Source organism: Carcharhinus amblyrhynchos, chromosome 18 (assembly GCF_965287045.1).
Source record: "Carcharhinus amblyrhynchos chromosome 18, sCarAmb.v2.hapA, whole genome shotgun sequence".
NCBI lineage: Eukaryota > Metazoa > Chordata > Chondrichthyes > Carcharhiniformes > Carcharhinidae > Carcharhinus > Carcharhinus amblyrhynchos.
In genome coordinates this window covers 2391117-2416292 of record NC_137341.1, presented here as the reverse complement: position 1 = coordinate 2416292, position 25176 = coordinate 2391117, and the positions used below count along the sequence as shown (strand labels likewise).

The 25176-nt window shown below is 44.9% G+C and overlaps 2 protein-coding genes across 5 annotated transcripts; both read left to right on the top strand.

Moving 5' to 3' along the window:
- The first annotated feature begins 1469 nt into the window (after window positions 1–1469).
- On the top strand, window positions 1470–10436 carry LOC145354773 (uncharacterized). The gene is given in 2 exon segments (XM_080206249.1): window positions 1470–2729; window positions 8031–10436. Coding segments are annotated over 2 exon segments (2298 nt in total). The 5' UTR covers window positions 1470–1499; the 3' UTR covers window positions 9099–10436.
- Window positions 6472–19197, top strand: LOC145354752 (uncharacterized). Of its 4 annotated transcripts, XM_080206208.1 has the most exons (3): window positions 12357–12513; window positions 13617–13721; window positions 16483–19197. In XM_080206208.1, exon 3 carries the CDS (start codon window positions 16565–16567, stop codon window positions 17783–17785), a length of 1221 nt encoding a protein of 406 aa, XP_080062334.1. In that variant the 5' UTR covers window positions 12357–12513; window positions 13617–13721; window positions 16483–16564; the 3' UTR covers window positions 17786–19197. The 4 variants fall into 4 exon arrangements, with proteins under 4 accessions (XP_080062337.1, XP_080062334.1, XP_080062335.1 ...); XM_080206211.1 differs by lacking the exons at window positions 12357–12513; window positions 13617–13721 and adding an exon at window positions 6472–6840; XM_080206209.1 differs by lacking the exon at window positions 13617–13721.
- Window positions 19198–25176: the final 5979 nt, after the last annotated feature.

Genomic DNA, 25176 nt, shown 5'->3' with positions numbered 1-25176 from the left:
CCAATATTTTGAGTCTTTTTACAAGGATGTCATCTGGATTGGGTGGCATGCCTTATGAGGATAGGTTGAGAGAGCTCAGTGTTTTCTCTTTGGAGAGACAAAGAATGAGGGGTAACCTGCTAGAGGTGTATGAGATGATGAGAGATATTGATCGAATGGATTCTCAGAGGCTTTTTCCCAGAGCTGAAATGGTTGCCACAAGAGGACACAGGTTTAACGTGCTGGGGAATAGGTACAGAAGAGATGTCAGGGGTAAGTTTTTCACTCAGAGGGTGGTGGGTGCGTGGAATCGGCTGCCAGCGATGGTGGAGGAGGTGGATTTGATTGGATGTTTTAAGAGACTTTTGGATAAGTATATGGGACTTAATAAGATGGAGGGTTGTAGGTATGCCTAGGAGGTAAGGACATGTTCAGCGCAACTTGTGGGCCGAAGGGCCTGTTTGTGCTGTAGTTTTTTTTCTATGTTCTATGAGTCAGGATTCCCCTTATTCAGAGTGGACTGACTCAAAACGTTGGCTCTGTTCTCTCTCCACAGGTGCTGTTCATAATCTGCTGAGTTTTTCCAACATTTTCTGTTTTTGTTTCAGATTCCAGCATCCACAGTACTTTGACTTTAAGTTAATGTCACGGACCAATTTGAAAAGAAGGATGAGAATTTAAAATTGAATTCCTGTTGAACCTGTATAGGTCATTGATGACAGGATGATGGGTGAGTGAATGGGACACAGCAAAGAGGACAGAAACTTTTACACCAAGGTTGGTCAGGAGTGTTTGAATCGTTGGGTCTAGATATAATAAAGGTACGGCTAAAAGTTTCAAGGCCAAGTTTAGTGATATATCTGTTCTTAGAGCTGGCACAGCTATTGGGTTAGATGACAAAATATTTCACCATTGTTATGAGCAGTCTGACTGCGCCTCAGACAGCTGTCAGGGAGAGGGATGGTGGTTAGGGAATGGAGTTTGTGGCGTAGACGAAAAACAATGGCTTTTAGCTTCTCAAAATTTAGATGGAGGAAGTTTCTGTTCACCCAGTACTGCATGTCAGACCAATTAGGACAATGTGTATCTTGGAGGAGAATTGGATGTGATGGTATTCCCTGGTCACGCTAGGTAGTGAAGTTTGAACATTTGGGAGACTCTGTCAGAGATCTGATAGGGTTGTAAATCTGATAATTAATCTCTCACCTCCATGCCAGGCACTCCCATATGTCCCTGAAGGACATTAGTGAACCAGGTTTGTCTTTATAAGAATCCAGTAGTTTTCATGGTTACTTTTTCCTTGTGCCAGTCCCACAAATTACCAGATTCATTCAGCTCCGTTTCACACTTCGCTTTTGTGTTCTTACAGGTTCTCTTTCACTCCTTTTTTTCCGTTTTAAATCAATTTCACAGGGTATTAGAAGGGGAGGATTTGCAGTTGGGAAATTGAAGCCGAACATTACTTCAGGATCTGACAGTCACCCAATTAATTGAAGCTTGAATATCATCAGATTTGGAACATGGAAGGAAAAAGCACTGTTCACAGTGAGGAGAAACCGTATATTTGTTCTGTGTGTGGACAAGGCTTCAGCCAATCATCTGACCTGTCAGAGCATAAATGCAGTCACAACAGTAAGAAGCTATGGAGATGCGGAGACTGCGGGAAAGGGTTCACATCTCCAGCTGAGCTGAAAATTCATCGACGCAATCACACCGGGGAGAGACCATTCAGCTGTTCCACTTGCGGGAAGGGATTTATTCGGTCATCCCACCTGGTGACACACCAGCGAGGTCACACTGGGGAAAGACCATTCACCTGCTCTGATTGTGGGAAAGGATTCATTAATTCGTCTGCCCTGATGAGACACCAAGATGTTCACACTGGGGAAAGGCCATTCAAGTGCTTTCACTGCGGCACTGGTTTCAAACGTTCATCTGATCTCGCTGTACACCAGAGAGTTCACACTGGAGAAAGACCATTCACCTGCTCCAAGTGTGGGAAGGGATTCACTCGATCATCTACGCTGCTGAAACACCAGAGAGTTCACACTGACCAGAGACCTTTTAAATGTCTTGAATGTGGAAATTGTTTTAAGAGTTCCCAAGACCTGATATCCCATCAACGTGTTCACACAGATGAGAGACCTTTTAAATGCCCAGACTGTGACAAGTCCTACAAATGTTCCAGGGAACTTATGTCCCATCAACGCGTTCACACTGATGAGAGACCTTTTAAATGCCCAGACTGTGGGAAGTGCTATAGATGTTCCAGGGAACTGATGTCTCATCAACGTGTTCACACTGATGAGAGACCGTTCCGTTGCTCTCTCTGCGGGACTGGATTCAGGCACTCATTTCATCTCACTATACACCAGCGAATTCACACTGGGGAGCGACCCTTTAAATGCCAAGACTGCGGCAAGTGCTATAAAAGTTACCAGGAACTGACGTCCCATCACCGTGTTCATACTGACGAGAGACCATTCAGGTGTTCTGACTGTGGGACTGGGTTCAAGCGATCATCTGAACTCACTGCACACCAGCGAATTCACACTGGCGAAAGACCATTCACCTGTTCTCTGTGTGGGAAGGGATTCAATCGCTTATCCAACTTGAAGACTCACCAAAGAGTTCACACTGATGAGAGACCTTTCAACTGTCTCGAGTGTGGCAAGAGCTATAAGAAGTCACAGGACCTGATTTCCCATCAACGTGTTCACACTGACTAGTGACTGTTCAGTCCTCTCTCTGTGTGTCTGACTCCAGGTGATCATCTCAGTTCTCTGCACCAGCGATTATCAACTATTTTCATTGGGATCTGTTTCATCTGATAGTAGATTTCAGCCCAGTTATAGGGTTTCATATTGTGGATTAAAGTGAAATAAATTAGTTTTGTTTTAAGCATGGTGTGCTAAGCCTATTTGATATCTACAACACAAATTACATACGAATTAGGAGCAGGATTAGGCCACTCGGCCATTCTATAAGATCCTGGCAAATCTCATTGTAATCCCATTTCCACTTCCCCATCTAACCTCAATAATCTTTCAAAATTAGTTTATCAAGAATTTATTCACCTCTGACTTAAAATATTTAAAGACTCTGCTTACATTGTCTTTTGAGGAAGAGAGTTCCAAAGACTCACCATTTTCTGAGAGAAGAAAGTGTCTTTTAATGTAAGAACTAGGAGCAGGAGTAGGCCATCTAGCCCTACGAGCCTGCCCTGCCATTCAATAAGATCATAACTGATCTGAAGTGGATCAGTTCCACTTTCCCGCCTGCTCCCCATCACCCTTAATTCCCTTATCGATCAGAAATCTATCTACCTGTGACTTAAATATATTCAACGAGGCAGCCTCCACCACTTCAGTGGGCAGAGAATTCCAGAGATTCATCACCCTTTGAGTGAAGAAGTTCCTCCTCAACTCTGTTCTAAACTGCACCCCCCCTTATTTTGAGGCTGTGCCCTCTAGTTCTGGTAAGATATATCTGTCTTTAAAGACCGAAACCTTATTTTAAGCCGTGAACCCTGGCATTCATTTGTTTCAATCAAGTTGTGTCTTATTTTCCTAAATTCTGCTGGATACAAAGTAAATTTGCCCAGCCACTCCTCATAGAACAACCCACCCATTCCAGGAATTAGTTTGGTAAACCTTCTCTGAACTGCTTCCATCACATTCATATCCTCCCTTAAATGAGGAAATAGAACTTGGTTTCCCAATGCGGACTCACTCACACCATGTATAACTGAAGCAAAACCTTTCCTGTTCGTATTCTCCTCACAATAATTGATCACTGTATTAGCTTTGCTAATTATTCACAGTATCTGCATGCTAGATTTATGTGATTCATGCACTAGAACACCCAGATTCCTCTGCACTTAAGTCTCCAATTAGGTGAGAAGCTTTTTTTCATCTGTGCGGCGAGGTAGCACAGTGGTTAGCACTGCTGCTTCACAGCTCCAGGGTCCTAAGTTCGATTCCCGGCTCGGGTCACTGTCTGTGTGGAGTTTGCACATTCTCCTCGTGTCTGCATGGGTTTCCTCCGGGTGCTCCAGTTTCCTCCCACAGTCCAAAGATGTGTGGGTTAGGTTGATTGGCCATGCTAAGAAATTGCCCCTTAGTATCCAGGGGTGGGGGTGGGGGTGGGGTGGGGGTGGGGGTTGAGGAGGAACTTCTTCTCTCAAAGGGTGGTGAATCTCTGGAATTCTCTACCCGTTGAAGTGGTGGAGGCTACCTCGCTGAATATATTTAAGTCACGGGTAAATAGGTTTCTGATAGACAAGGGAATTCAGGGTTATGGGGAGAAAGTGGGAAAGTGGAACTGATCCACTTCAGATCAGCCATGATCTTATTGAATGGCGGGGCAGGCTCGAAGGGCTAGATGGCCTACTCCTGCTCCTATTTCTTATGTTCTTGCTACTTTTCCAGTCACAATAATGTTTAAGGTGTTTTCCCACAGGCATAAAAAGATCTCTTTCCACATTGATGGCTGATGATATTCAGGTCCTGATGAATCGAAGGATTGTGTAAAATCTTGATTTGTGGATGGTTAGAGGTTCTCGTCTGTAAATCTTCCTTTAATTCTCTGTAAAAAGAGTTTACAAAAATCACAATCAGTACAGGATAGAAATTTAAAACAGGTAATTGTATGGAACATATCTTCCTCTCCTGTTCTCAAAACCTGAAAAGCTCCACACACTCTCCCTCTTTCATGAGTTGAAATCAGAAAAAAAAGTTTTGGGCAGCTCTTTCTTAAACAAATATGTACAGTTAAAAATAACATTTCCTCTTATATCCACCACTGGTAGTCATGACTTCAGTTATTTTGACACGAATTCTGAAATTCCCTCTGTGGACCTCTCCATCTAAATTTCATCCATAAGAATTTTCCCCAAATCTTACTGATTTTCCTAAGCAAATATGTCTTATGTGTCTGACTGACAAAATTCGGTTTATAACATTCCAATGGAGTTTGCTGAGAGAGTGAAACAGTTTGGTGGACAAATTGTTCCCATTCCATCATTGAAAAGAATGAAGAACATTGCCCACAATAAACATGTGTGATACTGTGCATTAACATGAACAAGGATCATGATGGTGCAGTCTCGATACCTGAATGGTTAGAGTATAGATCTTGTGAACCATGGGTCGTGAGTTCAATTCGCACTGGAAGCTCTTGTAACATTTAGTTGATGGGAGCTATAGGGAAGCTACAGAGATACTGGGAGGAGATACACACATCTTTGATGAGTGGGCAAGATGGCACATCAAGTGTAATTTAATGGCGGCACGGGGACACAGTGGTTAGCACTGCTGCCTCACAGCACCAGGAACTCAGGTTCAATACCCTGCTTGGGTCACTGTCTATATGGAGTTTGCACGTTGTTCGGAATACCGTTTCCGAAAGCTTGTGGGATTACTATCACATAAACTGGTTGGACTTAAACCTGGTGTTGTGAGACTTATTACTGTGTTTACCCCAGTCCAATGCCGGCATCTCCGCATCTTGTCAGCTTGGATTGGGAAATGTCTCAACTTGTTGATGCTCTGAATTGGATTTGATTTGAATGAATTGGCATACAAACAAAAAAAAAGAAATGACACCCAGGATAAAGCTTTGGGTGGAGGGTCCCGTATTCTTTGGTTGCATTATATTTTGTTTGATGATGTTTCTATCACACTGGAATGAGGAAACAGCCCAGTATTGGGTAGAATGTCCTCTAGCCATCAGTGGAGAAGGCGCAGGCGCAGTGGTGAATTGTGAATTGGACATGCGCATTACTGTCTGTTACTGGAGCATGCGCAGTGGTGAATTGTGAATTGGACATGCGTATTACTGTCTGTTGCTGGAGCATGCGCACTGGTGAATTGTGAATTGGACATGCGCATTACTGTCTGTCACTGGAGCATGCGCACTGGTGAATTGTGAATTGGACATGCGCATTACTGTCTGTTATTGGAGCATGCGCACTGGTGAATTGGACATGCGCATTACTGTCTGTTACCGGAGCATGCGCGGTGTGGCTGTTGGGAGGTGGTGAGTTGGGCTCCGGATGAGAGATTGTGGATTTTTCGAGGGTAATGGAGGCGGCGGAGGGGGTGGGGAGGCTTCATCAGAGCTGATAACACCCCGGTTGCTGAATTACAATCAAACCCGGGCAATAATTGAGGGATTTCGGCTGCCAGGCCCCATTATTATAGGGACAGTGGGCTGGACATGGTGTAAATTCCTACTGCACTGATGGCTTTTGGAAACTCCTTCTACAGGGGATTAGAAGGTGACCATTTACACACACACACACACAAAACTCAAACCAAAATACACATTTGTACCTTAATATCTATTCTGGACTGACCTGGTGATCTTCTTACAGGATATTTGAAGATCAGAATTTGAAAGTGGGAAAGTTTGAAACCAAACATCAGATCCAAACCCGACAGAATCGCTCCATTTCACCAGAAACTGAATGTAAGTGTACCTGTGGAAAAAGATTTGAATGTCTGTGACTGGATATTGGGAGAGCAATGTCATGGAGGGATTTGAAAAGGATGTGAATTTTAAATTGAGCTGTTGTTTAACCAAGAGCCTGTACAGGTCAGTGAGGACAGGGTGATGGGTTAGCGACTGGGACTCAGTGCACAGAATATTGGCAGTAGAGATGCCAATAATACGGAACAATGTTGGAACTGTTGGTTATGTGACTGGGCATACAGCCTTAAGCTATGGTGAGACCACCTCTCTGAACGTGCTATCCACGTAGCTCACAGTCTCATGCGTGACTCACAGTGACTCCAGCACCAAGTAAACTCTGAAATCCAGAACTTATGTTTCTGCAACTGACAGCACTTCCTACACATGGTAAGAGGACACCAGGAATGTCTATGACTTTGCACATATTCTATACAACTAAGCTGCCCTGCCATGTCTCAACTTCTATTGCATTAACTATTTTAGATTATGTGTATTATCTTTATATGTAGGCCATAAGTTTTCCTTATTCGAGATGCTTACACTGCTCCTTGTACTGAGCACTTACCGGCCAAACATCTAGCCAGTTTAGCGTGATCACACTTCCCTTTTTTTGCTCACTACTGCCTCACAGCAGCTGAAATACTTATCAAATAACCAGCCTCTTCCCCTGCAATAGGGCAAGACCACTTTCGAAAGGGTGAAAAAGGTTATAGAAAGCAAAAGAGCACCTCTTTGCCTATGTACTAAACACCACTTTAATCCAAATTCCAGAACATATTCACTCTGCCAGCGTCTCACTCAGGATGAGGTCCTTCCTTCTGTTTGTGTGCCGTTACTAATGCAGACACATGCCTGGAAGCTCAGCTTGGGGTAAAATGTGACACCAAATTTGTGAACAATTTCAGACAGTTGCAAGGCAGAGGGATCGAGTCAGAGCTCAGGGAGTGGAGCTTGCAGCAGTGACAGAAGATAATAGTTTCAGTCTTCCCAATATTTAAATGGAGGAAATTTCTGTTCATCCAGTACTAAATGTCAGACTACTCAGGATGGTGTGTGACTTGGAGGTGATGATGTTCACAAATCCCCTGCTACCCTGCTCCTTCTTGGTGGTGGAGGCTGAGCGTTTGGCAGATGTTGTAAGAGATCTGCTCAAGTTTAGGATGTATAATCCACACCTTAGCCTCCTGCCTCTGGCAGCTCCCTCCTCCAACCTCCTTCTCCCTTCCTCTCAGGACAGAAATGAACCAATTGTGCTTTTAAAACAATCCAGCAACGTTCGTGGTCAGGTTTTGTCAGTTCTCTCTCACTCCCTTTTTCCTGTTTTAAATCAATTTCACAGGGTATTAAAAAGGGCAGATTTGCAGTCAAGAAATTGAAACCAAGCATCACATCAGGACCTGACAAAGTCTCCCAATTTATCATAACCTGACTGTCATTAGATTTTGAACATGGAAGGAAAAAGCACCGCTCACAGTGGGGAGAAACCGTACATGTGTTCTGTGTGTGAACGAGGATTCAGGCGATCATTTGACCTGTCAAAACATAAATGCAGTCATAAAGCAAAGAAGTCATGGAAGTGTAGCGATTGTGAGAAGGATTTCAATTCCCCATCAGAGCTGGAAATTCATCAACAAAGTCACATAGGAGATCGACCATTCACCTGCTCTGAGGGCGAAATGGCATTTACTCAATTATCCAACTTACTGACACACCGGGGAACTCATAGTGGAGAGAAACCTTTCACCTGCTCCAAATGTGGGAAGGGATTCACTGAAGAATCCAACCTGGTGACACACCAGCGAGTTCACACTCTGGAGAGGCCGTTCTCCTGCTCCGAATGTGGGAAGGAATTCACTACTTCATCCAGTCTGATGACACACCAGCGGGTTCACACTGGCGAGAGGCCATACACCTGCTCCAAGTGCAAGATGGCATTCACTCAGTTGGCCAACCTGTTGAGACACGAGCGGATTCACACTGGAGAGCGACCGTTCACCTGCTCGAAATGCGGGAAAGGATTCAATCGATTATTCAGCCTGCTGAGACACCAGCCAGTTCACACTGGTGAGAGGCCATTCGCTTGCTCCCAGTGCGGGAAAGGATTCATTGATTCATCCACCTTGCTGACACACCAGCGAGTGCACACTGACGAGAGACCATTTAAATGCGCAGATTGTGGGAAATGTTATAAGCGTTCTGGGGAACTGATGTCCCATCAACGTGTTCACACTGACGAGAGGCCGTTCAGGTGCTCTCACTGTGGAACTGGCTTCAAAAGATCATCTGAACTCACCGCACACCAGCAAATTCACACTAGGGAGCGACAAACTCCGAATGTGAGGAGGGATTTGCTAACTCGGAAATGCCGTCAAACTAGGGAGAAACCGTGGAAATGTGGGGACTGTGGGAAGGGTTTCAATTACCCGTCAGAGCTGGAAAGGCATCGCCGCAGTCACACTGGGGAGAAGCCATTCACTTGTTCCAGTTGTGGGAAGGGATTCACTCAGCTCTGCCAGCTGCTGAGACACCAGCGAGTTCACACTGATGAGAGACCTTTTAAATGCCCAGACTGTGGGAAGTGTTATAAAAGTTCTTGGAACCTGATGTACCATCAACATGTGCACTTTGACGAGAGACCTTTTTAAACTGTCCAGACTGTGGGAAGTGTTGTATCAGTTCCAGGAACTGATGTCCCACCAACATGTTCACACTGATGAGTGACCTTTTCGGGTGCTTTCAGTGTGAAACAAGGTTCAGGTGATCATTTCAACTCCCTGTACACCAAGGCATGCATGCTACTCCAAGTGTTGTAAGTGATAAGTAATCATCCAAGTTATTGTGACCTGAATATTGTTGGATTTTGAACGTGGAAGGAAAAAAGCAACATTCACAGCGGGGAGAAACCAGAAACCATACACGAGTTCTGTATGTTGACCAGTCTTCAGGCAATCATCTTCTCTAGTGATCTCAGACAAAGACAGAGTACAGGAATGAGATAGGGAATCTGGTGAACTGGTGCAACAACAATAATCTCTCCGTCAATGTCAACAGAACGAAGGAGATTGTCAATGACTTCGGGAAGCGTAAAGGAGAACATACCCCTGTCTATATCAATGAAGACAAAGTAGAAGTGGTTGAAAGCTTCATATTTTTGAGTGTCCGGATCACCAACAACCTGTCTTGGTCCCCCCCAGCTGACACTATAGTTAAGAAAGCCCACCAACGCCTTTACTTTCTCAGAAGACTAAGGAAATTTGGCATGTCAGCTATGACTCACACCAATTTTTACAGATGAACCACAGAAAGCATTCTTTCTGGTTGTATCACAGCTTTGTATAGCTCCTGTATTGCCCAAGACCGCAGGAAACTACAAAAGGTCTTGAACGTAGCCCAATCCATCACGCAAACCAGCCTCCCACCTATTGATTCTGTCTACACTTCCCGCTGCCTTGGCAAAGCAGCCAGTATAATTAAGGACCCCAGACATCCTCTCTTCCACTTTCTTCCATCAGGAAGAAGATACAAAAGTCTGATGTCACACACCAAACAACTCAAGAACAATTTCTTCCCTGCTGCCATCAGACTTTTGAATGGACCTGCCTTGCATTAAGTTGATCTTTCTCTGCACCCTATATATGATTGTAACATTACATTCTGCACTCTCTCGTTTCTTTCTCTATAAACAGTATGCTTTGTATAGTGCGCAAGAAATAATACTTTTCACTGTATACTAATACATAAAGTAAAAGTTTATTTATTAATCACAAGTAAGGCTTACATTAACACTGCAATGAAGTTACTGTGAAATTCCCCTAATCGCCACAGTCCAACGCCTGTTTGAGTCAATGCACCAATGATGTGGAGAAGCCAGCGTTGGACTCGGGTAAACACAGTAAGAAGTTTCACACCAGGTTAAAGTCCAACAGGTTTATTTGGTAGTAAGCCAGTAGGTTTTGGAATGCACCTAACCATGTCTTTCAGAATATGGGAGGAAACTGGAGCACCTGGAGGAAACCCACGCAGACACGGGGAGAACGTGCAAACTCCACACAGACAGTGACCCAAGTTGGGAATTAAAGCTGGGTCCCTGCCACTGTGAAGCAGCAGTAGTAGCCTCTGTGCTACAGTGCTGCCCATATGTGACAATAACCAAATCAAATTCACACTGGGCAGAGACCTTTCCTGTGCTGTATGTGTGAGAAGGGATTCACTCAGTTTTGCAATTTATTGAATCACCAGTAAGTTTACACTGGGGAAAAGCCATTCCCCTGTTCCATGTGTGGGAAGAGATTGACTCATTCTTCCAGCTGACAGAATCAGCAGCCGTTTCACACTGAGGAAAGTATGTCCAGCAACTGCCAGTCTGGGAAGTGGATCAATGAGTCATCAAACTCACAGACACTTCAGGAAGGACACACTGAGGAAAGTCTATTCGCCCTCTCTGAATTTGAGGATGAATTCACTCAGTCATCAAACCCACAGAGTCAACATGCCCTCACACTGCTCATCTTATCCATCAGATGGTGCTCATGGAGGTCCGAATCTCAATCTCTGCTGCAACAACCAGCCTTTGACGAAATTGCTTGTCACAGAAGTTTGCCCTGTCAGCCTTTCTTGTTCTCCAGGTGTCATACAATCCCTACAGTTCAGAAGGAGGCCATTTGGCCAATCAAGTCTGCACTGACCCTCAGAAACAGGGGAGTTACCTTGGCTAACTTCCCTGCCCTGTCCCGATGCGTCTGTGTATTGATCACAGCCAGTCCACCTAACCTGCACATTTTTGACGATGGAAGGAAACTGGCGCACCCAGGGGAAACCCAAGGGACATGGGAAGAACATGCAAACTTCATACTGACAGGCACTCAAGGCCAGAATTGAGCCTGGGTCCCTGGCACTATGAGGCAGCAGTGCTAACCACTGTATCATCGTGCAAGAACATCCTTGCTCAGATAACGAGACCAAAACTGCACACAATATTCCGGACATAGCCTCACCAAGGTCCGGTAGAATTGTACTGAGGTCTCCCTGCTTCTGCAGTCAACTCCTCTTGTTCTGAGGGCCAACAGGGGCTCCGGTTTCCTACCACATTCCAAAGATTTGCACATTAGGTGGATTAGCCATATTAAATTGATCTTTGTGTCCCAAGATGTGTAGGTTAGAGGGATTAGTGGGGTAAATGCGTTGGGTTATGTGGATAAGGTAGGTGGTGAACCTGGGTAAGATGCTCTGTTGTAGAGTCAGTGCAGAAGGAGGCTATTTGGCCCATCAAGTGATTTGATACCATTTGTCTTTTTTATTGCCTACTGAGCCTGCATACTTTTCGATGGTAGGGTAGCACAGTGGTCAGCACTGCTGCTTCACAGCTCCAGGGATCTGGGTTCGATTCCTAGCTTAGGTCACTGTCGGTGTGGCGTTTGCACACACGTGTCTGCATGGGTTTCCTCTGGGTGCTCTGACTTCCTCCCACAGTCCAAAGGTATCTGGGTTAGGTCGACTGGCCAGGCTAAAATTATACCTTATTTGTCCTGAGATGCGTAGATTAGAGGGATTAGTGGGTAAGTATGTAGGGATAGGGGGGTAGGGGCTGGGTGGGATTGTGGTGGGTGTGGACTCGATGGGCCGAAGGGCCTCTTTCTGCACTATAGGGATTCTATGATTCTTATCTCCATCTTGGCCAAAAAGGACCTGGTGTGAAGGGTAGGAGGTTTTTTTTCCCCTTTTCGTTGTCTATGCTGAGGTTCTGTTCCCTCAGCCACCCTTCCCCAGACTCAGAGAAACTGTAACTGAGATTGGGGGGGGTATGATTGACAGCCCATCTAGACCAATAGGCGGAGAGGGGGCGGGGATGGAGGGCCGAGTGTGAGTGGCTAGTACCCCAACCAATCGGCGTGAATGGGAGGCGGGGTTCAGATCAGAGCATGCGCAGTCCGTGCAACGGCGACGAGAAAAGTTTCTGGGAGATGGAACGTGTAAACGGAAAAAAGCCGAATCGGAGGGAACCGATGATCTAGCGGCTGGGTGGAGAGGCTTCGTAAACGTATTGTGTAAACTACCAGCCACGTAATAAACCTTTCCGGTCTCCCGGTTTTATCGAGCGCGGGTTTCTCCCAGTTTCAGAGCCTCCAGTTAACGGCTGCCATCTCACCAGCGGCTGATAGGCAGCAGGACGCGTGCGCGGCAGGCATCTTTGTGAGGGGCATGGTACAGGAGTAAGCGTGCGCATGCGTTATGTTTATGGGGGCAATGTTTTTATGTTTCATTTTTGACCCTTTGCCATAACAAAACTTTACAAGTGTTTCACACGAATACAACGGAGTAACTTTTGACGCAGAATTTAAGAATGTAAGAAATAGGAGCAGGAGTAGGCCATCTAGCCCTTCGAGCCTGCCCTGCCATTCAATAAGATCATGGCTGATCTGAAGTGGATCAGTTCCACTTTCCCGCTTTCTCCCCATAACCCTTAATTCCCCTGTCTATCAGAAACCTATCTACCCGTGACTTAAATATATTCAGCGAGGTAGCCTCCACCACTTCAATGGGCAGAGAATTCCAAAGATTCACTACCCTCTGGGAGAAGTTCCTCCTCAACCCTGATCTAAATTGACTCCCTGTTATTTTGAGGCTGTGCCCTCTAGTTCTAGTTTCCTATCTAAATGAAAATAATCTCTCTACCTCTACCCTATCTAGCCCCTTCATTATCTTATATGTCTCGATAAGATCCCCCCTCAGCCTTCTAAACTCCAATGAGTACAGACCCCATCTACTTAATCTCTCCTCATAAGCTAACCCCCTCATCTCCGGTATCAGCCTGGTGAACCTTCTCTGTACTCCCTCCAAGGCCAGTATATCCTTTTGCAAATGCGGTGACCAAAACTGCACACAGTACTCCAGCTGCGGCCTCACCAGTGTCCTGTACAGTTGCAGCAAGACCTCCCTGCTTTTGTATTCTATCCCCCTCGCTATAAAGGCCAACATTCCATTTGCCTTCTTGATTACCTGCTGCACCTGCAGACTGGGTTTTTGCAATCCGTGCACAAGGACCCTCAGGTCCCTCTGCACTGTAGCACGCTGCAGCTTTTCACGCTTTAAATAATAATCCCTCCTACTATTATTTCTGCCAAGGTGGATAACCTAATTTGCTAATGTTATACTCCATCTGCCAGGTCCTCGCCCACTCACTCGGCCTATCCAGATCACTCTGCAGATTTTCTGCGCCTTCCACACAATTTGCTTTTCCACTCATCTTCGTGTCATCAGGAGACATCAGGGCAGGTGACCAAAATCTGGATGAAACAGGCAGGTTTTAAGGAAAATCTTAAAGGTGGCAAGGTTTAAAGAGGAAATTCCAGAGCTTGTGACCCAGGCAAATGAAAGAACGGTTACCGATGGTGGAGAGATCAAAGTCAGGAATGTTTATTGGGACCAATATTTTCAATGTTTTCAATGACAGAATGGAAATAGCTGGTCCATCAAACTGCTTCACACTCTGAGTCACAATGCCTGATTGAGGAGGCTGAACAACCCTGAATGTCGATGTTAGTAACTATATCAGCATTTCTTTTGTGCCGTTAACATCATAACACTTCACAAATCACTTCATACAAATGTGAGAAAGTAACATTTGACACTGAGCCACATAAGGAACTAAAAACTTAGGCTGAGGAGTGATGTTTTAAGGAAAATCGTAAAAGAGGACAATGAGCTGGAGAGGTTAAAGGATGTGGAGATGCCGGCATTGGACTGGGGTAGACACAGTAACAAGTCTCACAACACCAGGTTAAAAATTCCAACAGGTTTATTTGGTAGTAAAACCCACAAGCTTTCGGAATGCTGTTCCTTCTTCAGGTGAGTGGAGAGTTCTGCTGAAACTCTCACCTTACAAAGGAACAGCATTTGGAAAGCTTGTGGGTTTTACTAACAAATAAACCTGTTGGATTTTAACCTGTGTCGTGAGACTTTTTATGAGGTTAGAGGAATCATAGAATCCCTACAATGCAGAAGGAGGCCATTCAGCCAATCAAGTCTGCACCGAACACAATCCCAGCCAGACCTATTCCTGCAACCCCTCATATTTATCCTTGCTTCTCCCCGTGATGCTAGGATTAATTTAGCATAGCCAATCAACCTAACCCACACATCTTTGGACTGCAGGAGGAAACCAGAGCACCCATGTAGAGACGGGGAGACTGTGCTAACTCCACACAGACAGTGACCCGAGACTGGAATTGAACCCACGTCCCTGGCGCTGTGAGGCAGTGCTAGGCGCTGTGAGGCAGTGCTAACCACTGTGCCACCGTGCTACCCCACATTCCAGTTATATGAAGGTAACAAAAGAATGGGTGAGAGTTTCAGCAACAAATGAGTGGAGACTAGGGTGGAGTCGCGCGATGTTACGAGGTGGAAATGGGCGTCTTGATGATGATGTTGATATGTGGATAGAAGGACATCTTGGAATCAAATATGATAAGTTTTAAACGGTCAGATTCAGTGTTAAAGGGATTGCGTCACTGTCTTGGGAGTGCATTTGTAACTGAAAAAGGCTTAAGTCTGCCCAGTATTTAAATAGAGGAATTTTCTGCTGACGCCCTACTGAACAGAAGACAGGTCATAGAAGACTGAGGGTGGCAGTGGAAGGGTGCATTTCTGAATGGAGGGCTGTGACAAGTGGTCTTCCTCAGGGATCAATGCTGGGACCTTTGCTGTTCGCAATATATATATAAATGATTTGGAAGAAAATGTAACTGGTTTGATTAGTAAGTTTGCAGACAACACAAAGGTTGTGGATTTGCGGAAAGCGATGAGGACAATCAGAGGATATAGCAGAATATAGTTCAGTTGGAGGCTTGGGCGGACAGATGGCAGACAGCGTTTAATCTGGACAAATGTGAGGTCATGCATTTTGGAAGGTTTAATAAAGATAGGAAATATACAGTAAATGGCAAAATCCTTAAGAGTATTAATAGGCAGAGGGATCTGGGTGTCTAGGTACACAGGTCACTGAAAGTGGCAATGCAGGTGGAGAAGGTAGTCAAGAAGGCACACAGCATGCTTGCCTTCATCGGCCGGGGTATTGAGTTTAAGAATTGGCAAGTCGTGTTGCAGCTTTATTGAATCTTAGTTAGGCTGCACTTGGAATATAGTGTTCAATTCTGGTTGCCACATTACCAGAAGGATGTGGAGGCTTTGAAGAGAGTACAGAAAAGATTTACCAGGACGTTGCCTGGCATGGAGAGCATTAGCTATGAGGAGAGGTTCGAGAAACTTAGTTTGTTCTCACTGGAAGGACAGAGGTTGAGGGGCGACCTGATAGAAGTCTATAAGATTATGAGGGGCATGGACAGAGTGGAGAGTCAGAAGCTTTTTCCCAGGGTGGAAGAGTCAATTATTAGAGGGCATAGTTTTAATGTGTGAGGGGCAAGGTTTAAAGGAGATGTACGAGGCAAGTTTTTTGCGCAGAGGGTGGTGGGTACCTGGAACTCACTACCGGGGGAGATAGTGGAAGCAGATATAATAGTGAGTTTTAAGGGGCATCTGGACAAATACATGAATAGGATGTGAATAGAGGGATATGGTCCCTGGAAGGGGAGGAGGTTTTAGTTCAGTCGGGCAGCATTGTCGGTGCAGGCTTGGAGTGCTGAAGGGCCTGTTCCTGTGTTGGAATTTTCATTGTTCTTTGTTCTTTGAATATCAGACAAATCAAGATGGTGTGTGCCTTGGAGGTGATGGTGTTCACATAAACCTTCTAGGTGGTGAAAGTTCAGGAGGTTCTGTTAAATTTCTGTCACCATGAGCTCTCTCTCTCTCTCACATTCTCTCAGCTCCCATAGATGTCAAATTTTTGGGTAGGTTCAGGCTGGTCACTTCTCTGAGGGACATGCATGAAACAGTTCAGTGTTTATGACAATTCAGCAGTTGCATTTTCATACTTTCCTCATGCTGACCTGACAAATCAGCAGATTCATTCAGTTCAATTGTCTAACTTGCCTTTGTGTTTTTACGTGTTCGCTCATTTTTTTTTCTGGATTGCAGTCTGGGAAAGGAAGCCAAAAATCACCGCGATCTGACAGAACTGCCCAGTTCATGATAACCTGAATATCACTGGATTTTGAATATGGAAGAAAAAAGCACCATTCACAGTGGGGAGAAAGCGTACACGTGTTCTGTGTGTGGACGAGGATTCAGTCAATCATCAGACCTGTCAGAACACAAATGCAGTCACAATGAGAAGAAGGTGTTGGAGCCTGGGGATTGTGGAAAGGAATCCAACTCTCCATCTGAGCTTGAAACTCATCTGTACAGTCAGAGTGGTGAGAAACGGTTCACCTGCTCCGAGTGCGGGAAGGAATTCGGTCGGTTGCCTAACCTGATGAAGCACAGGTACATTCACACTGGGGAGAGACCGTACACCTGCTCCACATGTGGGAAAGGATTCACTCAGTCGTCCAACTTACGGTCACACCAGCGAATTCACACTGATGAGAAACCTTTTAAATGCCCAGATTGTGGAAAGTGTTTTAAACGTCCTGGGAACCTGATTTCCCACCAACTAATTCACACTGAGGAGAGACCTTTCACTTGTCCACACTGTGGGAAGGGTTTTAAGAGTTCTGGGAAACTGATGACCCATCAAATAATTCATAGAGATGAGAGACCTTTCAACTGCTCGCAGTGTCAGAAATGCTTTAAAAGTTCAAGGGAACTGAAGTTCCATCAGCGTGTTCACACTGATGAGAGACCTTTTAAATGTCCCAACTGTGAAAAGTGCTTTAAAACCTCTGGGGATCTGATGTCCCATCAAAATGTTCATTCTAACGAAAGACCTTTTAAATGTCCAGATTGTGGGAGGTGTTTCAAACGTTCCAGTGAGCTGAGGTCCCATCAACGACTTCACACCGGCAACAGACCTTTGAATTGCTCAGACTGTGGGAAGTGCTATAAAAGTCCCAGAGCGCTGACGACCCATCAGCGAGTTCATACTGACAAGAGACCTTTCCGGTGCTCTCATTGTGGGACTGGGTTCAAGCATGCAACCAACCTCACTAAGCATCAATGCAGTCACACCGGAGAGAAACGGCTCACCCACATCAGGTGTGGGAAGAGCTTAATTCAGTCATCCAAATTACTGACACACCAGCGAGTTCACACCGACACGAGACCTTTTAAATGCCCAGATTGTGAAAAGTGTTTTAAATCTTCCAGTGCCCTGATGGCCCATCAATGTGCTCATACTGACGAGAGACCTTTCATTTGCTCAGATTGTGGGAAGTGCTATAAATATTGGCAAGAGCTGACGTCCCACCAATGTGTTCACACTGTGGAAGGATTAGATTGATGACAACATAGGCTGCAGCAAAAACTAGCAAAAAGGGTTAAAGCTGCAGCCAGGTTGAAATATTAAAGCTTACTGCAGGAGTAAAAGAGAGTAACTGAGATTTCTTTGTAAAATGCAGCAAAGTCACAAAATATTTTTATGTAAATTTTAATGCTAGTCGTGAATGAATTCTATGTGGCATGTAATATGAGATATTTCTATACAATTTGACAATTTCAAAGCTGGTAACTGGGATGAAGAATGATTTATAAGAGAGAGGTGATTACAAAACAGAAGTGAGTGAAATTTAGTGGCGACCTTGGGTATTACTAAGGACCAACAGGGGGGAATAATTGTGGAAGGTTTGATTTATTAGAACATAGGCTCCAGCAAAACTAGCAAAAAGATTAAAACTGCAACCAGGCTAAAATATTAAAGCTTACTGCAGGAAGACAACTTGTGAATAACACCTTTCCCCTGCCATGCCCCCCCCCCCCCACCCCCGCTGCTGTGAACCAACCAACCCCACCACCACCACCAATCCTCCAGATAGAACCAGACAGCTGCATACCAGGTGATGGTTAACAGAGGTAGTGACAACAATGGAGATCCAAGGCACTGTTTATCATGATTCCACCATGTCTCGGAAGAATGCATAAAGTCTTTGTCCACCTAGAAAATCCAAAGACATGGTGGAAGAGGTGATAGTTGCAGTACTGAATAAACTTACATGTCTGAAGGTGCTTATAATGATTTCATATCACACAGAAGTAGAACCAATCAATCAAAGGGGGGAAACAGTACAAAATAACATCACCGGGGCAACTGAAACAGCAGCATTGTGCGAGATTGCCTAATCAGGAAAACAGGATCACAGATTCTGTCACAGAGCTGCACGGTGACACAGTGATTAGCACTCCTGCCTCACAGCTCCATTGACCTTGGTTGAACTCCTGGCTTGGGTCACTGTCAGTGTGGAGTTTGCACATTCTCCCTGTGTCTGCATGGGTTTCCTCGGATGCTGCAGTTTCCTCCCACAGCCCAAAGATGTGCGGGTCAGGTGCTTTGGCTATGCTAAATTGCCCCTTAGTATGCCAGGTTGCATAGGTTAGAGAAATTAGCATGGTAAATATGTGGGGTTATGGGGATAAGTTATGGGATTGTTTTTGTGCAGACTCGATGGGCCGAATGATCTTCTGCACTGTAGGGTTTCTGTGATTCCATCATCATCAATAACATGTACAGTTGTGTAATGACAAAAGCTGAATTATCAGATATTGGCCCAATCGGAAGATTAAATATGTAGATTGTAACATGAAATAGTATAAAAGTGCTGTTCAAATCCACCTGAGCACAGTCACTCAGAAGAATAGCCCTGAGTTGGTTCTCTGAGTGCTTTCCTGTATAAATAGTACAAGCTTGAATAAACTTCTTGAAACTCCATATGGTATCAAATACTCCACTTATTCGATTCCTCCAACAACACTGATGAGGACCAGTCAGGAGCTCTCAAGTGGAGCTAGGTTCAATAAATCATCAGACCTGACTAAAAATCAAAGGAGAGACCTTTTAAATGCCTAAAATGTGGGAAGTGCTTTATATATATTCTGGCAATCTGATATCCTATCAAATTGTTCACAGTGATGAGAGACTGTTCAGGTGCTCCCACGATGACACTGGTTTCAAACATTCAAACTACCTTACAAAACATCAGCAAGTTCACACTAGGGAGAGACCATTCACCTGCTCTAAATGTGGGAAGGGATTCACTCAGTCATGAAACTTACTGACACACATGCGAGTTCAGATTGAGGAGAGGCCTTTTAAATGCCCAGACTGCGGGAAGTGATTTAAGATTCCAAGAACCAGATGTCTGGTGCAGATGGAAGAGGAGAAAGTGGGTTCCCGGACACGCGTCCTTTGTTTGAATAGAGGGGAATACGGTAGGATGAGAGAAGAATTGGCGAATGTGGACTGGGAGAGCGCATTGGAGGGAGGGTCTGTTGAGGAGCAGTGGAGGATCTTTAAGGAGATCTTGGTGCTCAACGGAAATTTATTCCGATGGTCAAAAACGATAGTAGGAGGAGAGGTAATAAGCCGTGGATAACGAAGGAGGTGAAGGAAAGTGTTAAACTAAAAGCGGAGGAATTTAGAGTAGCTAAGAGTAGTGGGCGAGAAGAGGATTGAGAGAGGTTTAAATGTCAACAAAGATTGACAAAGAAGTTGATAAGGAAGGGTAGGAGAAACTATGAAGCTGGGCTAGCGCTTAATATAAAAAAGGATAGCAAGAGTTTTTATAAATATATAAAAAGGAAGAGGCTGGCTAGGGTGAATGTTGGTCCTTTAGAGGATGAGAAAGGGGAGCTAGTGGTAGGGGATGGGGATATGGCTAAGGTATTGAATAACTTTTTTGTTTCTGTCTTCACGGAGGAGGACGTGAATAATTTGCCGGGTGTTAAAGATGGAAAGGTGGTAGGACTGGAGGGTCTTAATGACATTACTGTTACTAGAAAGGCGGTGCTCGACAGACTGGAGGGGCTGATTGTGGACAAGTCCCCAGGACCGGATGGAATGCATCCGAGGGTTCTGAAAGAAATGGCGGAGGTGATAGTGGATGCCTTGGTGGTTATTTTCCAAACGTCGCTGGATTCCGGGGAAGTGCCGGATGATTGGAAAACGGCTAATGTTACGCCGTTGTTTAAGAAGGGTGCCAGGCAAAAGGCGGGGAATTATAGGCCGGTTAGTTTAACGTCTGTGGTAGGTAAAATGTTAGAATCTGTCATTAAGGAGGAAATTGCGAGGCATCTTGAAGGGAATTGCTTGATAGAGCAGACGCAGCACGGTTTCATTAAAGGGAAGTCGTGTCTGACAAATTTATTGGAGTTCTATGAGGATGTGTCTAGGGCGGTGGATAGAGGAGAGCCGGTGGATGTGGTCTTTCTAGATTTTCAGAAGGCGTTTGACAAAGTGCCTTACAAGAGGTTATTGCAGAAGGTCGAGGGACATGGAGTTGGGGGTAGGGTGTTAGCGTGGATAGAGGATTGGTTGTCAAATAGGCAGAGAGTGGGGGTCAACGGGTGCTATTCGGATTGGCGGATGGTGACTAGTGGAGTGCCCCAGGGGTCGGTGCTGGGGCCTCAGCTTTTTACCATTTATATAGATGATCTGGAGGAGGGAACCGAGTGTAGAGTGTCGAAATTTGCCGATGACACCAAGATTGGGGGAACGGCAAATTGTGCGGAGGGTGTGGAGAGTCTGCAGAAGGATCTAGATAGGCTGGGCGAATGGGCCAGGAAATGGCAAATGGAATTTAATGTTGGCAAGTGTGAGGTGGTCCACTTTGGTAGGAAGAATGGTAGGAAGGACTATTACTTACGGGGCGAAAAACTGCAGCAGGCGACGGTGCAGAGGGACCTCGGGGTCCTTGTGCATGAGTCGCAAAAACCCAGCTTGCAGGTGCAGCAGGTGGTCAGGAAGGCAAATGGGATGCTGGCCTTCATAGCGAAGGGGATTGAATATAAAAGTAGGGAGGTCTTGCTGCAGCTGTATAGGGCATCGGTGAGGCCGCAACTGGAGTACTGTGTGCATTTTTGGGTGCCGCACCTGCGCAAAGATATTTTGGCCTTGGAGGGAGTGCAGAGGAGGTTTACTAGGCTGATACCGGAGTTGAGGGGGTTGAGCTATGAGGAGAGGCTGAATAAACTGGGCTTGTACTCGTTAGAGTTTAGAAGAATGAGAGGAGATCTCATTGAGACGTATAAGATGATGAATGGGATGGATAGGATAGAGGTGGAAAGACTCTTCCCGCTCAAAAAAGACAATAGGACTAGGGGGCACAGCCTCAAGATAAAAGGGGGGCGGTTTAGAACGGAGTTGAGGAGGAACTTCTTCACTCAAAGGGTGGTGAATCTCTGGAATTCTCTGCCCGTTGAAGTGGTGGAGGCTGCCTCACTAAATATTTTTAAGACGCGGGTTGATGGGTTTTTGATAAGAGAGGGGATTAAGGGTTATGGGGAGAGGGCGGGAAAGTGGAACTGAGCAGCGACAGATCAGCCATGATCTTATTGAATGGCGGGGCAGGCTCGAAGGGCTAGTTGGCCTACTCCTGCTCCTATTTCTTATGTTCTTATGTCTCACCAACATGCTCATATTGAGGGGAGACCTTTTAAATGCCAAGTCTGTGTAAAATGTTTCAGGAGTTCTGGGGAACTAATTCACCCAGTGAAAACTGCCCAGACTGTGAGAAGTTCTTTAAAAGTTCAAGGGAACACATTTTCCATCAACTTGTGCACACTGATGAGATCTTTTAAATGTCTCAACTTTGGAAGGTGTTTTAAAACCTGTAGAGATCTGATGTCCCATCAAAGTGTTCACTCAGCTGAGAAACCATTTAAGTGCCCAGACTACGAGAATTGTTTTAAATATTCCAGTGAGCTGATGTCCCATCAACGTGTTCACATTGACGAGAGACCTTTTACATGCTCAGACTGGGAAGTGCTTTAAGAGTTCCAGGAACTTGATTTACCAATGTGTTCACACTGATGAGAGACCATGCTCTCGCTGTGAGACAAGTTTCAGTCAATCATCCACTCTCATTCAGCATCAGCGAATTCACACTAGCTCGAGACCGCTCACCTGCTCTGAGTCTGGGAAGAGATTCACTCGGTTATTGGACTTGAAAACGCACCAAAGTGTTCACAATGACAAGAGACATTTTATCTGTCCAGAGTCTGCAGAGTGGTTTTGTGAGTTCCAAGGAACTGATTTACCATCAATATGTTGTTGACAAGTGAAGATAAAATGATGATTAAAGAATTGGATAAAAGATCATTTTCCTTGGAACAGGATGAACACAAGTGCCCAGCGTATTTGTGCCTTCAGCCCTTTACTACTTATACACCTCTGACTGTGTGGCCAAAGATGATTTTCTTCCAGAAAGAAGATCAAGATTTAAAGTTGAGGGGGTTGAGCTATGAGGAGAGGCTGAATAAACTAGGCTTGTACTCGTTAGAGTTTAGAAGAATGAGGGAAGATCTCATTGAGACGTATAAGATGATGAATGGGATGGATAGGATAGAGGTGGAGAGACTCTTCCCGCTCAGAAAGGACAGTAGGACTAGGGGGCACAGCCTCAAGATAAAGGGGGGGCGGTTTAGAACGGAGTTGAGGAGGAACTTCTTCACTCAAAGGGTAGTGAATCTCTGGAATTCTCTGCCCGTTGAAGTGGTGGAGGCTGCCTCGCTAAATATTTTTAAGACGCGGGTTGATGGGTTTTTTGATAAGCGAGGGGATTAAGGGTTATGGGGAGAGGGCGGGAATGTGGAACTGAGCCACGACAGATCAGCCATGATCTTATTGAACGGCGGGGCAGGCTCGAAGGGCTAGATGGCCTACTCCTGCTCCTATTTCTTATGTTCTAAAGGTAGAAGCCTCAATCATCGGATCAAAGCCACACAATCTCTCGATCCATCAGAACCTGAATGCAAGTAGAGCAGCACGGTGGTACAGTGATTAGCACTGCTGCTTCACAACTCATGCCTCATATCCTCAAAGCTGCCTTTGTGTTTTTGTGGGTTTTCTCTCACTCCATCTTTTTCTGTTTTGAATCAATTTCACAGGATGTTAGAAGAGGAGGATTTTCAGTCAGGAAACTGAAACAAAACATCACATCAGGAGTTGGCAGAGTCCCCCAGTTTATCATAGCCAGAATTCAATTGGATATTGAACATGGAAGGAGAAAGCACAATTCACAGACAGGAGAAACCTCACACATATTCTGTGTGTGGACGATGTGAGAAACACAGCTCACAGTTAAACAATTTAGTCAAGTCAAGTTCTGAAGGAGCAAGATTTTATTTGACGTTCTTGCAAGACCGGGTGTCTAGCGAAATAGGCACACCTCATATAGATTTACAGCACATTTTATACCTTTTTTACAAGCATTGTGATGGCTTTGCAATGTGATGTTCTCTCCTAATTGGTGGTCCCTGTCCCATCTATGTGTTGACATTCTCCTATTGGCTCGAGGTGCCCTAAGTTCCTATCCCATCTAACAATGTCTCCTGTTATCACAAGAGTGCATTAGCAAACTCATCCATCTTATCCAATACTGTTACATGTCCAGTTCAGATTGGCAGTAATCAATCCTTTGCCAACTTAATCACTGCTGTCCCGACTATCTCAGTGACCTTTTCCCCTTTTATGCTTAGTTGTATAAACAACACATCTTGCAGACCATTTGCTTTTTATAACGTGGGCCTCTTACATTCCTGCAGGATGTGGTGTATGCTTCACTGCACATCACATCTCTGATGTTATCTCTGCATTACAGGCAGTCTTTTTATTATCCCTAATTATTGCTGTGTTAGCAGCATCGAACCTTATGTCCTATGTTTGTGACTAAACTCACAGTTGTTTCCATAAAGTGGGTTATCAATATGCCTAACTATATCCAATCTATTTAACTTCAAGCTATTTCTCTATGCTCTACAAATATATGTGTTAACAACATCTTTACCTATTGCTCACAATGAGGATTCAGCCAATCTTAAAATACAAATGCAGTCATATTGGGGAAAAGAGGCGCAAATGTGGAGACTGTGGGAAAAGATTCAAATACCTATGTGACCTGAAAAAGTATCAATGCAGTCACACTGGGGAGAGACCTTTCACCTGCCCAACATGTAGTAAAGGATTCACTCAGTCATCCTCCTGGATAACACACCAATGAGTTCACACTGTTTCCAGTGTGGAAAAGGATTCAATCAGTCATCCCATTGCTGTCACACCAGCGAGTTTACACTGACGAGAAACCTTTTAAATGCCCAGATTGTGGGAAGTGTTATAAAAGTCCTAGAGAACTGATATGCTATCAACATGATCACACTGGTAAGACACCATTCAACTCTCATTGTCGGCCTGGGTTTAAGACAACATCTGAGCTCACTGTACACTAGCAAATTCACATAGGGGGCGAGGCCCTTCATTTGCTCTGACTGTGGAAAGGGATTCACTCAGTCATCAACTTGTTGACACATTAGTGAGTTCACACTGGGAAAAACCTTTTAATTGTCCAGGCAGTGGGTAATGCTATAAAAGTTCAAGTGAACTGATGTCCCATCAATATGTTCACACTGACGAAAAACCTTTCAGATGCTGTCATTGTGGGACTGGGTACAAGACGTCATCAAATCGCACTGTCCACCAGTGAGTTCATACTGTGGGCAGACCGTTAAAATACCCAGACTGTGAGAAGCACTGTAAAAGTTCCAGGGCCCCAATTGTCCGTTAATGTGTTCACACTAACACACTGTATTCCCCCTGTCTGCACTCTCCCTCATTGTCCATCTCACTTTGTACATTAACTGGGTCCAGTGAATCCAACTAGCTACCAGCAAAAGGAAGAAAACCAG